General features: G+C 51.1%; 1 protein-coding gene across 2 annotated transcripts in view; it reads right to left on the reverse strand.

The window, feature by feature from the left end:
* Window positions 1-1880: 1880 nt before the first annotated feature.
* Window positions 1881-14566, reverse strand: part of CSRP1 (cysteine and glycine rich protein 1) — a 63840-nt gene continuing 51154 nt past the window's right edge. For both annotated transcript variants that reach the window (XM_010378869.2, XM_010378868.2), the window contains exons 3-6: window positions 8821-8989; window positions 7198-7327; window positions 3645-3738; window positions 1881-3137 (exon numbers count right to left, since the gene is read on the reverse strand). In XM_010378869.2, coding sequence (XP_010377171.1) covers window positions 3061-3137; window positions 3645-3738; window positions 7198-7327; window positions 8821-8989 — 470 coding nt within the window. In that variant the 3' untranslated portion in view covers window positions 1881-3060. The remainder of the gene's footprint in view (window positions 3138-3644; window positions 3739-7197; window positions 7328-8820; window positions 8990-14566) is intronic.

Raw genomic sequence — 14566 nt, forward strand, 5'->3', positions numbered from 1 at the left:
AAAAAAAAAAAAAAAAAAAAAAGTCCTTGCTCACTCTTTGGTGACCCTTTGGGGCAATTCCACAGGGTTTGGTTATTCCACAGGGCCCCGAAGCGCGCCAACCCTCAAAGGAGAAGTGAGCATCGGGAATTAGACGCGTGCGCTGTCTTGCGCAGGAGCTGAGTCCTCAGGGTCCACGGGGAGAGGAGGAGGGAGTGGGATGCGCGGAAAGGCAGCGCCTGCCTTTTGCTCTGACCCCATAGCACCACCTGGTGTCTCCTGGGACGGCGCAAGCGCCGCGCTTGCGGATGCTGGGCCCCCTCCTCGTCAGCCGACCCTCCTTCCAGCCGTGCCTCCCCTGCCTGGTGTTCCTCCTTCCTTGCTGCGCCACCCTGCCTGGCCCTTCACCGTCCAGTGAGTGCTTCCTGGCCTGGCTGCAGCTGGCTTACAGCCCCCTGCCTTTACCCAGGTCTTACTCCCAGGAGGTGCGTCCGGGCCCCCTGCCCACAGTGGGGCTGCACTGAAAGACAGTGGCCCCGGAGCAGGACAGCTAGTGGTGCAAGGGACAGGAGGATGAGTCGCCGACAGGCCCTCCCGGGCAGCCAGCAGAGGGCAGACTCTCTCCAGCTTTGGGCCCCAAAGGCTCCCATCCGGGCCACTCCTGTAGGCCCCTCCCAGAACAGGAGGGTTCACTTGCGTGAGTGCAACCAGCCGTCCTCCTGGCTGCGGAAACGTGTCTGGAGCACCTTTCGTGGGCCACCCCCTGTGCTGGAGCCAGAGGGGTTACCAAGATGGAGCCCTTGACCCCGATTGCAGAACTCCCAGCCAGTGCCCACCCTGGGCTGGCATTCTCTGAACTCCTCCAGCTCTTCTCCCTGTCACCTTGCACTTTTTTATTGCTCTGCACCATTGATGGGTGTTATGCATGCATAGGTCCCTTTCTCAGAGTCAAGGAGGGGGCTCTGTCAAGGCCACTGTTGGAGCTGGTCATCTGGGAAATAGGTATACGAGGCCTCGTTGTTGTTAAAGCATCTGCTTTTGTTTTGAAAATTTAGTGTGGGCACATTTTCGAGAAGGGCTGAAGCAGAGCAGCTCAGTCCCAACGCATCAGGCAGGTGTGCCTAAGATGAATGATGCTGCAACCCCTCACATGAGCCTATTATCAAAAAATGTGGCCTTCTACGGACTTGCTGTGGGGCCCTAACAGCACAGCAGGCTGAGCCAGGCCCCTCCACCACACCCCTCCTAGGTAGAAGTGAGTTTTCTAGATTTGACGTGAAAGTTCCTCTGGTTGAGTTTCCCTCTTAGGCTGGGACTTTCCAAGCTGGGAGAAGTTCTGAGCAGTTTTGGGGCCTAGCTGAGCCCTCCAAGTCCAAAGTCCATGCAATTCCCAGGCCCAGATTTGGGGGTGGAGACCAGACAGGACAAGCCAGTGGTATTTGGCTGGTCAGGTCACTTCAGATAGTGTGATTCAGTTGGAATTGATACTGAGAAGCAATTGGTCCTTAGAAAAAGCAGGAACGAATCCACTTTGATTCATCTCCACCAGGCTGCCTGCTATTTTTTTTTTTTTTTTTTTTTTTTGAAACAGAGTTTTGCATTTGTCGCCTAGGCTGGAGTGCAATGGCGTGATCTCAGTTCACTGCAACCTCTGCTTCCTGGGTTCAAGTGATTCTCCTGCCTCAGCCTCCTGAGTAGCTGGGATTACAGGCACCCACACCATGCCTGGCTAATTTTTTTGTCTTTTTGGTTGAGATGGAGTTTCACCATGTTAGCCAGGCTGGTCTCAAACTCCTGACCTAGGTGATCCACCTGCCTCGGCTTCCCAAAGCCCCTGCTAATTTGATTGCTCACATCGAGTTCCCTCCCAGCTCCACAGACACAGGATTGGGACACCAGAGTTCTGGTCTAAACAGCTTTATTGACCAGATGAGAAATCAGCTTGGGTGCAGCCCATGCCTGCAGCCCTTTCAGTGAATGGCTCCAGATAGCGTGGTCCTTTCAGTCGCTGGGAGCAGCGAGGCCCAGCCCTTTCCCCTTCCTCCCACCACTGCTCCTAACCTGGGGCCTGGAAGGGGTGGAATGATGTGATCTAAGAGTCTCTGGAGAAGGGTAGAGTGGAAGAGGCAGGGTCTTGGGTTAAACGGAAGATTCTGAGGTCTCAGGGCAAAGGAAAGGGGTGTTTGGATGAAGACTGAGGCTATGCCTACCTCCCTCCACATCTGAGGATCAAGCAGGTGTGGCAAGAACAGAACCCTGGCCTGGGCTCTGCTGGCCACAGCCTTAGGACCCAGGGTTAAGCCAGAGATAAATGAAGATTTGGGCCATTGATAAATGCCAATATATGTTTCAGGTATTTCATTAGGATCCCTCCATCAAGCAGGGAACTAGATGTCTGAGAAGATCAAATAACATCCTGACTTTGGGGTCCTTAGACCTGGGTTATTCTCCTCCCACTCCTAGTGGGAGGCTATCCATTCCACAAAGACTCAAAGGCAAGAGACCTGGAGAAGCAGGGGCTCCGAGGACCCCGGCTGCCTGCCTCTCTGCCTCCGGTAGTGACTCCCTAAGCTGGGACTCCTCAGGCTTACTCTGAAGGACACCAGGAAGCCCACCTTCTTTCCCACAGAGGAGAATCTCTGGGATCCAAGAAACCCAGCCTTCCCCCCTCCTCATCTTTGTCTTGCTTCCCTCTCCCTCCAGCCTGTTGCTGCTGCTCCTCTGGGCGCCAAGATGTGTCCTCAGGTGTCTTGGCCAGCTGATGGTGGACGTGCAGCACAAGAGGCTAAGAACAGAGCTCTGTGGGGCGAAGTGTGGGGAGAGGGGCCTGCTCTCACCTAGACTCAAAACACTGAGGTCTCCTACTGGTGATGGTGTCAGATCCCAGGCCTGGGGAGTCCTTTAGTGGGGTGGGACCTCAGGCAGACCCCCAAACCAAAGGGAGTCGGATGCCCAAGTTCAAGTCATTAGTGATATGTGGCAGGCATGAGAGAAATGAACCCGGAGGTCTCCAAAGCTGCTGGGAAGGGAATGGCGATGAAAAGCGCAGGAGTGGGCAGGGTGTGGTGGGGGGTGGTGGCCTCACTCAGAGTGGACCAAGGCCCCAGCTCCTTGCCCAAAACCAAAGCCCTTGGGCCCGAAGTTTTTAGCATAGCATCCTGCAGAGAGAGGAGAGAGAAGTGAAATAAGGGCATGTTCCTCCTCCACCCCCAGCCACACCACCCACCTTCCTGCTGAAGATCCCCCACTCCTAGTGCCCAGCCAGACCACTAGGGAAGAAAGGTCCACTAGGACCCCCTCACCTCCACAGCACCCCAGTCTCAATAGTAAAATGGTGAAGAGGCTCTTGGTTCCACCCTGTACCCTGTACCCATTGCCCCAGCCACTGAAATTACAGAAGCATCATCTGCTGTAAGAGCATGGACTGGGAGTTAGGAAGCCAGGGTGTAGCTCTATGCCTGCCTCAATTTGCCAGATGATGCTGGCCAAGTTGCTTTCCCCCTCTGGTCTTGTTTCCTTATCTGTACAATGAAGGAATCATACTAGATGTTCAGGATCTTAGATCCTAAGGCCAGGAATTAGTTTACATTCAGCAAAGGCAAGAATACTTAGCCCCCGCACCTCCTTGGGCCTCCTGACCCTCAATTAGAAGTGAAAACACCCACCTTTGCAGTAAATCTCGCCATCCTTGTCTGCCAGGGTGGTTGACTCAAGGCCTTTGCCACACTTGGCACATCGAAAGCAGGACTTATGCCAGGACTAGGCAGGGAAGGAAATAGTTAATGGCTGCCACAAGTGATGAGGGTACCCTCCACCCCAGGCCCACTCCCTTTGACATAACCATGGTATAAGGGCTCAAGCTACTTCTGAAGTCTGCTCTACTGGTGCTGCTGGGAGGACATGGCGCATGGTACAAGGCAGTAGAGGGAGAAGGCCAGAAACCACATGCCACCTCGCACCATCTTCCATGCTATGTTGCAATGGCCTGATGATTAGGGTCACCAGCTATACCACAAAAGGCAGGTGAGGGGGTGGATTTAACACCAAGGTAGCTGTTCCCCCACTGGCTGGGCCAGATGAGCCTTCTCCAGGCCCATCTTGCCAGTAGATCAGTGGTGTGAGCCAGGGCTTTGCACTCCTCCCAGTACTGTCACTTAGTACTTGAACAGCCCTCACCGGGAAGACCTCTCTGCCCCGTGTTGCCTTGGGGCATCTCATAGAGACACAAAGGGTCTTCTGTGGCCCCTGGAGAAACTACACTCCTTAGGACTTTCCCTGCTGAGTTTAATGCAATTTCATAGACTTATTCTCCTTCCAAAGTGATACTAGACAACATTGACTCTGGCTTCCTCTGTGCCAGGCCCTGTGCCAGGCACTTTACACTGGTGAAGTCAGTTAATGTTCATAGCTACCCAGTGGGGGACATACTGCCACCCTACTCTCCAATAGCTGATAGCCTTTGGGCAAAGGAGGCACCTAATTCTAGAACTTCAGAGGCTGGGCTGGTCCAGGAGAATCCCAATTACAAATACCTTCTCTGTGACCAGGCATCATATGTTTAATCTAGCCCTCACATCCATTCTGTAACACAGGGCAAACAGCTCTCCCAGAAAAAAAAAGTGAGGCCCAAGTTTGTACACAGTGACGGGATGTTGCACAGACAGACTTCTCAGCAGCCAGCTCCCATCGACAGCTGGGCAGGCTAAGAGGCTGATGTGTAGACAGCTCTGCTTAACCCAGGAAAAGCAAGAGGCAGGCAGCAGTCAGATAACACAAAACAAGGCCTTTTAAGGGCAAAGACACTCCTAGTGCCCAGGCTGGCAGATGAGAAGGGAAATTCATCCCCTCAGATTTCCTGGTTGCCTAACCCTGCACATTGGCTTCTCCTCCAGAGAGCTGAAATGGGGGGACCTGGGTCTAGGTCGGTGCCAGTGCAACCTCAGTAGTCACCCAGCCTTTGCTGCCTCCTCTATAAAGCAAGGGGCTGTTACCCCAAGCTATCCAGGCTGGAGAAAAACTGAATCACACCTAGACCAACACCTCTCCTCATATTTCCTAGCCACTCCCCTGCCAAAATAAGCTGAATCCCTTTGCTATTTATAAGCACCCAAACGTACTCCCAGCTCCTCAACATTTCTTGAGCGAGGCAATAGAAAGGTGGGGGCTTCTCCCTACCTTTTCCACTTGAATGCAAAATTCTCTTATCCTACTCCTTAGTACAGCCCTAACTTTACCTTATAACCTGCCTAAGTAATGTAAATAGTGATTCTTAGCTATTCTTAATAATTTTCTATTCTCATAATGAGATAGAACAAAAAACCCAACTTAACAATAGTATTAATGTCTCCTGTTTTTATATCCTTTAGTCAATGGCAAGGATCTTCATTGTGACCTCATAACAATCCCTGAAAATAAACAACAATAATAATAACAATAGCAAAACTGTGCTGAGGACATACCAGGTACTACATTGCACGTTAAACATGTATTATCTCATTTAATCATTAAAACTGCCTGGTTGTCGGGCGTGGTGGCTCACACCTCACAATCCCAGCCCTTTGGGAGGCCGAGGTGGGTGGATCATGAGGTCCAGGCTGGTTCAAGACCAGCCTGGCCAACATGGTGAAACCCCATCTCTACTAAAAGTACAAAAATTAGCTGGGTGTGGTGGCGCATGCCTGTAGTCCCAGCTACTCGGGAGGCTGAGGCAGGAGAATTGCTTGAACCTGGGAGGCAGAGGTTGTAGTGAGCTAAGATGGCACCACTGCACTCCAGCCTAGGCGACAAGAGTGAAATTCTGCCAAAAAAAACAAAAACAAACAAAAAAACTACCTTATTTGTCAGGGACCATTACTTGGTCCACTTTGCATTTCCTCCACCATCCAGGTCCACTTAAGAGCTGCAGAACTGAGACTTAGGAAGGATAAATTTTCCCAAGGCCACTCAGCCAATAAACGGCAAAACTAGGATTCAAAGCAGGCTGTCTAGAGTCCAATGTCTTAATTACCGTGCTAGGATTAACAATCCCTTCCCATTTTGCAGCCTTGGAAATGGGTTCAAAGAGGCTAAATGGCCCAAAGTAGCATTAACAGTAGTAACAGTAGTAAGAACAAGGGCTTCGGAGTCAGTCAAACCTGGGCTTGAGCCTGGCTTAGCCCCTTCCTAGCTAGCAGATCCGGGCAAGTTATATAATCCTTCTGACTCCTAGTTCCTTCATCTGTACAACAGGGATACTAATCCCCATCTCCGTCCAACCATGACTGTGAGAGTAGAGAGTCTAACCTTGGCCTAAGTGTTAGTTGCTCAACATTTCTTGATCCATTCCCTTATCCCATTTCTCAAGATCAAAAAGCCTTCAAAGCCAAAACCCAAATCCAGAAGAGCTGAAGATGGGCTCTAGGCCCACACGTTTCATAACCTTGTTGTGTGATCTTGCCCAAGTCACTTTTCTATCTCAGGCCTCACATGATGCTCCAGAAATCCTCTCTGGCCTCATAGCTGAAAGACACCTCCTCCGTGATTTTCTGACTGCTAATCTGACACTGCAAACCCCAGGGGCAAGAGTTCTACCTCTCCTCTACCGCGGCCTATCTGAAGGAAGTGATCGGCTCAATTGGGAACTGTCGGTTTGCTACGGTGATTCTCACTGTGCATTGGTGATTGGGGGCTACTGTCAGAATATCATGGGGGAAGAGCATGTGTGGCAATTCTAAACAGTGTGAAAAAAGCCTCCTAGGAGGCTCTGATAGGCCTGAACCTTGAAAATCTCTGCCCTGGGGGTATTTGGATGGGTTTTTGGGAGTCCACATTCCATGAAACAGAATGTATATTTTTGGGATCACAAATCCTTTGAAAATCTGATAAAAGCTATGGATCTAAGAAGCAGACATGTTCGGGGCTTTGTGGACCCTCTGCAGCCCATCCATGTACCCTTACATTCTGTTCTCCAATATTGGAGATATAGATTGATCATTGCCACTCCCTATGAATTGCCCATTGTCCATCAATGCTAGGGATGTTACTGCTCATGGCTGATATGAGCTCCTTGGAGACTGGAAAGCACAGGTACATGCAATCTACAGGGACAAAGGGAAGAGGTTAAACCCCAGTGTTCAGGCTGCCCTGAGCAGAGCTAGGGTCACCAATTTAAAAGTTCTGGAATCCACATATCAGGAAGGTATCTCCCCCGATCCCTCTCATGCCCAGCAGCCGCCTTACCTTCCCAGCACCGATCACCTTCTCTGCAGCATAGACTGCCTGGCTGCATCGGGGGCAGCGCTCGGAGCCACCAATCTTCTGGGCAAATTTGGATGCATTGGGGTTGGTGGTGGGCCTGTGGCCAGGGGCTCTGCATGGAGAAGGGCATGGGGTGAGGTGACTTACAATGTAAGTACAGGTGGGGCTGGCACTGAGAGGGCATGACCCTACCTTCATCTCATGCCAGAGCAGTTCTCTCTGCCAGAGTCACAAAGGCTAGGGCCTCTAGGGTCATCTCCCATTTTACAGATGGACAAACCAAGCCTCAGCACAATGTTATTTCCATTATAACATCATACTTCCCTCGGTCACCCAGTTAACTCCAGAATCATTTAACACCCCATTTGCTAAGAATTGCCCTCCTCTGCCCTTCATTCCTGCAGCTGGTCTATTAGCAGATTCTTTCCAGGAGAAATCTGCTGATGAATCGTTCCCACTGGGGCAATGACCTTGGCTGAAACTTGGTAACTCATCCATCATTTCCGTCCACCTCCCCAGGCTGAGGAGCCAGCCAGGCTGAGTGCCAACAGCCACCGTTTACCCAGAGGCCAGGGAGTGCTGTGGGGTAATGGGGAGTGGTGGGGCTGATGACACCCTATGGCATTTCCAAGAAAGGGAAATGACTTCTCCTCAGCAGTGAGAGACAGCAGGGCTGAGAGTGAGGCTGGGGTGGCAGTGGTGCTGCCCTGAGCCCCTGGTCTCACTCTGACACTCACTAGCCATGGGACCCCAGGCAAGTCACTGAGCCTGGGTTGGATTTTCTCATCTATAAAAAGAGGAGGTAACATGGCAAAACCCTGTCTCTACAAAATACAAAATTAGCCAGGTGTGGTGGCACACGCCTATACTCCCAGCTACTCGGGAGGCTGAGGCGAGAGGATCACTTGAGCCCAAGAAGTAGAGGCTGCAGTGAGCCAAGATTGCACCACTGCACTCCAGCCTGGGTGACAGAGCAAGATTCCCTTTCTTTCTTTTCTTTTTTTTTTTGAGACGGAGTCTCGCTCTGTCGCCCAGGCTGGAGTGCAGTGGCCGGATCTCAGCTCACTGCAAGCTCTGTCTCCCGGGTTTATGCCATTCTCCTGCCTCAGCCTCCTGAGTAGCTGGGACTACAGGCACCCGCCACAGTGCCCGGCTAGTTTTTTTTGTATTTTTTAGTAGAGACGGGGTTTCACCATGTTAGCCAGGATGGTCTTGATCTCCCGACCTCGTGATCTGCCCGTCTCGGCCTCCCAAAGTGCCAGGATTACAGGCTTGAGCCACCACGCCCGGCCAAGATTCCCTTTCAAAAACAAAAAGAGGAAATTGAACTAAGTAATTCTTGGGGCCCCTCCCAGCTCTGACCCTTATACAAATATAGAATGCATGCTCCTTGCAGGGAGGAGCCTGGCCTGTTTTAGTCCCTGCTGAATGCCCAGCTCCTGCAGCAGCCTGACACATAGGCGCTGCTCTGTGGTGCCTTTTAAATAACTGGTTTTCTGAGCCTTCCATTGCTTACCCAAAAATGGTTGCAAATACACGTGAGGCCTAATACAGGGGTAGGGGAGAGAGCTCAAGAAAAAGGTTGGGAGAGGATCTTTTACTCACTCCTCGTGCTTGATGCCCAGAGACTCCCCCTTGTCAGTGCTGAGGGTGCCTGCGCCCTGCCCGTAGCCATAGCCTTTGGGCCCATACTTCTTGCCGTAGCAGGACTTGCAGTAGATCTCCTCACCATGCACGGCCACAGTGGTGCTGTCCAGATTCTTCTTGCACACCACTGTGGAGGGAAAGTGGATTCGGTGAATTGAAGCTGGGGTGAGCTGCTTGCTCATTGCAAGCTTCCTACAGCTGAAGCTCTCTGGGCTCTTTGCATACATAATATCCTGATCTTTCAGGAACTGTCTAGAAATGGAAGCAGGTGGGATGACCAATGGGTGGGAGGACAGAGGGATGGGATCTGTATGTCTGACTCTAGAAATGCTGACCAACACCAATTCCTCTTCTAGGACTCCCTGTGCGTCTCCTTTGATCCTCTGCACTCCCAACCTTCCTAGGCTGCAGTGCAACACAGGGTTCAGAGGCAACAGCCTAGGCTGACCCCAAGCCACACGACGCCTGTTGAGGTTCCTCACTCTGCCCTCAACAGAGACCATATGTCCCAATGAGGGAGGAGAAAAAAGAAAAGAAGAAGGGCAGAGTTTTCCTGCCTTCAAAAATGGAATCCAGAAGAGACTATCTGTGCTTGCTGGCAGGGAGCCAATGGGGAGAGATGCAGGTGATGTGATACCCCATAAGAAATGTTTAACATTTATTAAGTGCCCAACATGGTGGGCTTTGAAACGAGATGCAGCTCATGCTAATCACAAGAGGATTTGAAGTTTCTAATCTCAGAAATCACTTTGCCGTGAGAAGAAGCGAGGTCAGACACTGAGAACTTCCTGAGTCCTGGGGTAAGACAGAGTGGAATGGCAGGAACTAAGGATTGCAGTGGTCTGAGCTGGAAAGGCTGTGGGCCTCATATTTCATTCTGTTAATCTCAGAGGGGAGCTATGCCCAGCTATCCAGAGTAAAACAGTTTTGGCTGGGCTTAGTGGCTCATGCCTGTAGTTCCAGCAGTGGTAGGCCAAGGCTAGAGGATTATTGAGCCCAGGAGTTTGAGACCAGCCTGGGGAAGATGGCAAAACCCTATCTCTATTTATTTAAAAATAAATAAATAAATAAAACTTTTAAAAATAAAAATAAAGTTGAAACAGTTCAGAGCCTGGGGTCATGAAGAGTCAAACTGCCCAGAATTGAATGCCAGCTCTCTCCCTTTCCAGCTGTGTGCAAGTTATTTTGCCTGTCCAGCCTCTGTGTCCTCATTTTGTAAATGAACATAATAATGTCTGCCCCAAAAGACGGTGGTGAGAATCAAATGAGATCTGACATGTGAAGTACTTGACACAATACCCTGCATACAACAAGTGCATAATAAATGTTGGCTACTCTTATTAGTTTTATATAAAGTTAGTATCATCGGGAGACAAGGAAGTGGGAGAGACAGGCCCTGGCCTCAAGAGATCATTGCTTCTAACCTCCACATACTCCTCTCAAGGGATTCAACTGCATTCTATTTCTTTACTTGTCCTGTAATCCTAATTCGGTTTGATCATATTTCTTAAATATTGGAGTTCTGCATCTCAGTTGGACGCGTCCTCAAATATGTCCTGAACATAGAAACCAAGGGATACCACTGGAGAAGCCACGCCTCTTACCACCCTCGGAGAAGCTCTCAGCTCCTTTCCTTGCAACTGCCATCCTCTTGTCTTTAAAGGGTCCAGCCCTCATCCAGCTCCTCTCTCACCCTAAGCCCCAGGTTGGAGACTTCAGACTAAATAAGGACCCTCTTGTCCTGCCCTGGAGATCTCCATCTCATTCCAGCACTCTGGGCCATCCAAATATGGAACTTCCCACCATTCCCCCAGGGCCTGGCTCCCAAGAAGGAGGGAGAGCAAACCACAGGCCAAGGGCTCCAACATTCCCTTCTAGGGTGGGAAGTCGGGAATTGGCCTGGAATTGTTTTCCTGTAAGATCCAAATTGAACTGAAAATTCCAAGACCAGAGGGAAGGCAGAGAGCAGAAATAAGAGTGCTTGGGGGAACAGAGGTGTCTTTTGGCTGATCTCTCCAGTAGGAGACCCAGGAACTCGGCCCAGGGCAGACCTCAGGGCCTGCAAGTTGACATCTTCCAGATGGTTCCCCTACCTAGGACCTCCCTGCTCCTTTCTGCTTTGCCTTGGCCCTTCTGTTCTCCCAGAGGCCCAATCCTGCCCATGGTGGCCTTCTGCCCCTCTACCTCCATCCAGGTGATGTAGTGAGAGACTCTGCAGCTCACTTGTAAGATCCACCAAAGACTCAATCAAGGAGAATTTTGAAGGCAGGCCTGAATAAATTTCTACCATATCACAGTAAGCCAATAAGGGGGGGGGGGGAAGACTGGATTTGTTGGAAACACATACTTCCAGATGCCACTTTGGTGGGCCCTTGTGATGCTGCTTGGAAATACAGGGAAAAGGCAGCCCCAGGAGAGAGGTCAGAGCCCCCTTACCCCACTCAGAAATGGAGAATGATTCTCTGCTTCTGGAAGGAAAACCAAGGCCCACAAAACAGTTCCAGATCACGTGTTGGCCAGATGCAGGGCCAGGCCAGAACCCAGCCCCTGACCTCCAGACCTGGTTGTTTTCTGCCAGCCATGGCTCCCCTCCAGTGGGCCATGCATGTGGGGCTGGGAGGGTGGAAAGTGACAGTAAGCCTCAGCCTGCGGGTGAGGAGACACTGGTGTCAGAGGGTGCGCAAGGCTTCCATGAGCTTCCCCTGTGCTCTTGGATTCTAGGGAACAGCCCAGGGCCAACCTGCAGGGCCCTGTTCCATTGACCACCATCACAGAGCTCTTCTTTCCTCACAGCTGGCTGCTAAACCCAACCTTCCCCAGGAAGGAGCTGGGTACAGCTCAGAGATGGGCACATAGCCTCAGGGCAGGTTCCCAGCCACGGAGCTGAGCTTTCCCACCAGCCTCTGAGCCACCATCTGCTCATAGGATCTGGCAGCCCCTTTCAAGACCATGGTAGTGTACTGCAGGCCTTCTCAGTCCCCGCTCCCAGGCCAAGCCCAGAGTGAAGGTCATTCTCCCCAACTTTGCCTATGACATCATCATGTCTTCCTTCTGCCCATTCAGACCCTCAGGAAAGAGCACTGATATGGTTTGGCTGTGTTCCCACCCAAATCTCTCCTTGAATTGTAGTAATTCCCGTGTGTCAAGAGTGGGGCCAAATGGAGATAATTGAATCATGGCGGCAGCTTCCCCCATACTGTTCTTCTGATAGTGAAAAAGTCTCACAAGATCTGATGCTTATATAAATGGGAGTTCCCCTGCACAAGCTCTCTTGCCTGCCGCCATGTAAGACATGCCTTTGCTTCTCTTTTGCCTTCTGCCATGATTGTGAGGCCTCTCCAGCCATGTGGAACTGTGAGTCCGTTAAACCTCTTTTCTTTATAAATTGCCCAGTCTCAGGTATGTCTTTATTAGCAGTATGAGAGTAGACTAATATAGGCATGTAGGTGGGCAAGCTGAGTAGAATCTGGAGCCAAGGACCCACATGGTCACAACTGTTTTGGGGGACCCATCCAGGCCTGGCCATTGAGGGAGATAGCCCTTACTGCCCTTGGCCCAGACCTGGCTAGCCTCTCCCTTCTTCGGGAAGGAAAGTCCTTTGATTCAGTGGGCACCCTGAATGGGGTGGACACTTATCACCCACTTCACTGGAAAAGAGAAATGATGCTTCTTCCATTCATAAACAAATCTTTGTCAGGAACCCAGTGTGTGCCAGGCACCGTGCTCGGCATGAGGAATGAGCAAGTTGTGGAGATGGCTCAGCCTGCTGGGACATGTGCAGTGCTAGGGGGTCCACTTGGTGCTCTGATACCCAAGAGCCGCACCAGCCCTGAGACCCTAGCGTGACCTGAGACTGCTTCCTGCGGCTGCTCATTGCATAACACCCCCACCCACCGCCCCCCACCCTCCCTGGAGCCCTGCTCCCCAGCCTGACTTTCTACAACTGTTTCTCATCCGCAACATCCCTCACACCCTGCCCCAGGCCCTGCTCCTTCCTTCCTATGCCACCCCCTGAATTCCTGACTTCCCTCAACCCTCTGACGGACTACTCCTCCACAAACAGGTCTGCAGGCGGGCACTCCCACCCACAGCTGACCCCTTATGGTCAGTGATTAAGCAACATCTGGGAGCAAAGAGAGGGGCCCTTAGGATCCCAGCAGCTTAGACCCCCTTTCCAGCCAGCGCCAAGCTCTCTCTTATTCCCTCTGGAAAGATAAACGGCTTAGAAATTCCTAAGAGTAGTGAACTGCTGATAACAGGACGCTGCTGTTTCTGGCCTCCTTTGCAGGCTGGAAGCCAACAAAGCTCCACAAAACCTTGTTTACTCCTCATTCATCAGACGCAGCCCTGGAGCTGTCACTCCAGGCCCAGCTGAGCAGGATGTGGGGCCTCTGCTGCCCTGTGCGGGGTGGCCTCAGGTTGGTCTGCCTAGCGACAGGCAGAGATGCAAATGGTCATTGAACAGGTGGCTCTTGGCCCATCTGGATCCTACTCTGGAGCACAAATCATGAAACTTTGCTTCATGTAATGCAGAACAGACAGGACCCCATTGTTGGATCTCCCAGATGGGCTGGGGCCGCAGCCCCTGGTGAGGGCTTCTTTTATCACACCCTCTTGCTATAGATCCCTCAGCAGTGTGTGTGTGTGTGCATGTGTGCGTGTGTGTGCATATCATTTCTTCAACACTCATAATTATTTTAAGTGCTTTGTTTTACAAGCTTCTTTCATTTTAATTCTCACAACAATCCCACGAGGTAACTATTATTACCTCCACTGTAATAATGAGAAAACTCAACCAGAGAAACTGAGTAACTTGTCCATCATCACACAGATAATAAACACCGAATCTTTTTTAACTAAGACATTCTTCTACCATCCATTCTGCCTACCCTCATGGAGAATGTACCTTGGCGGGCACAGTGGCTCACACCTGTAATCCCAACACTTTGGGAGGTTGAGGTGGGCAGACTGCTTAAACCCAGGAGCTCAAGGCCAGCCTGGGTAATATAGGGAGACCCTGTCTCTCTGAAAATTTTTTTAAAAAATTGGCCAAGCATGGTGGCATGCATGTGTAGTCCTAGCTACTCAGGAGGCTGAGGTGAGAGGATCATTTGAGGTAGAGGTTGTAGTGAGACACTGCACTCCAGCCTGGGTGCCAGCGTGAGACTCTGTCTTAGGAAAGAAAATGCACCTTGCCTCTTCTTCTAACCCAGGCCTTCTGCTCTGATCACAATGAACCAACTCATTTAGGAACCTGAGGAGAGGCTTCTCTAAGTTGCCACATCCTGGAAACATCACCTGGTCCAGGTACCAGTGGATACAGCATCACAGTATCAGGATCCCTGGGTCGACCTGACCTCTGTGAGTTGCTTGGCATCTTTTGTCTGATTTCCTACTCATCTAGGCTTGTGACTGGAGCAAACCTTGCTCTGGCTTCTTAGGAGTAGATATCAGGGAACTTTGCACTCCCTCTTCCTCTCATCCCAGGCTAAGTGGGAATGGGAAGTGAAGAAGTGAATGGGCCGGGCTGCAAGGGGCTGAGGAAGGAGGAGCCCCGCTCTTCCTCCAGACTCAGCTTTGCCATGAGGTTGTGGCCTCTGTTTCCTTTGAACAAGATATAATTACGGTCCAAAGCGCTGAAAGTGTTTTGCTCTGAAATGACGAAATCATGGCAGGGAGAGAGAGAAGAGAGAACTGAGTGGAA

Source organism: Rhinopithecus roxellana, chromosome 1 (genome assembly GCF_007565055.1).
Source record: "Rhinopithecus roxellana isolate Shanxi Qingling chromosome 1, ASM756505v1, whole genome shotgun sequence".
In the NCBI taxonomy this organism is placed as follows: domain Eukaryota; kingdom Metazoa; phylum Chordata; class Mammalia; order Primates; family Cercopithecidae; genus Rhinopithecus; species Rhinopithecus roxellana.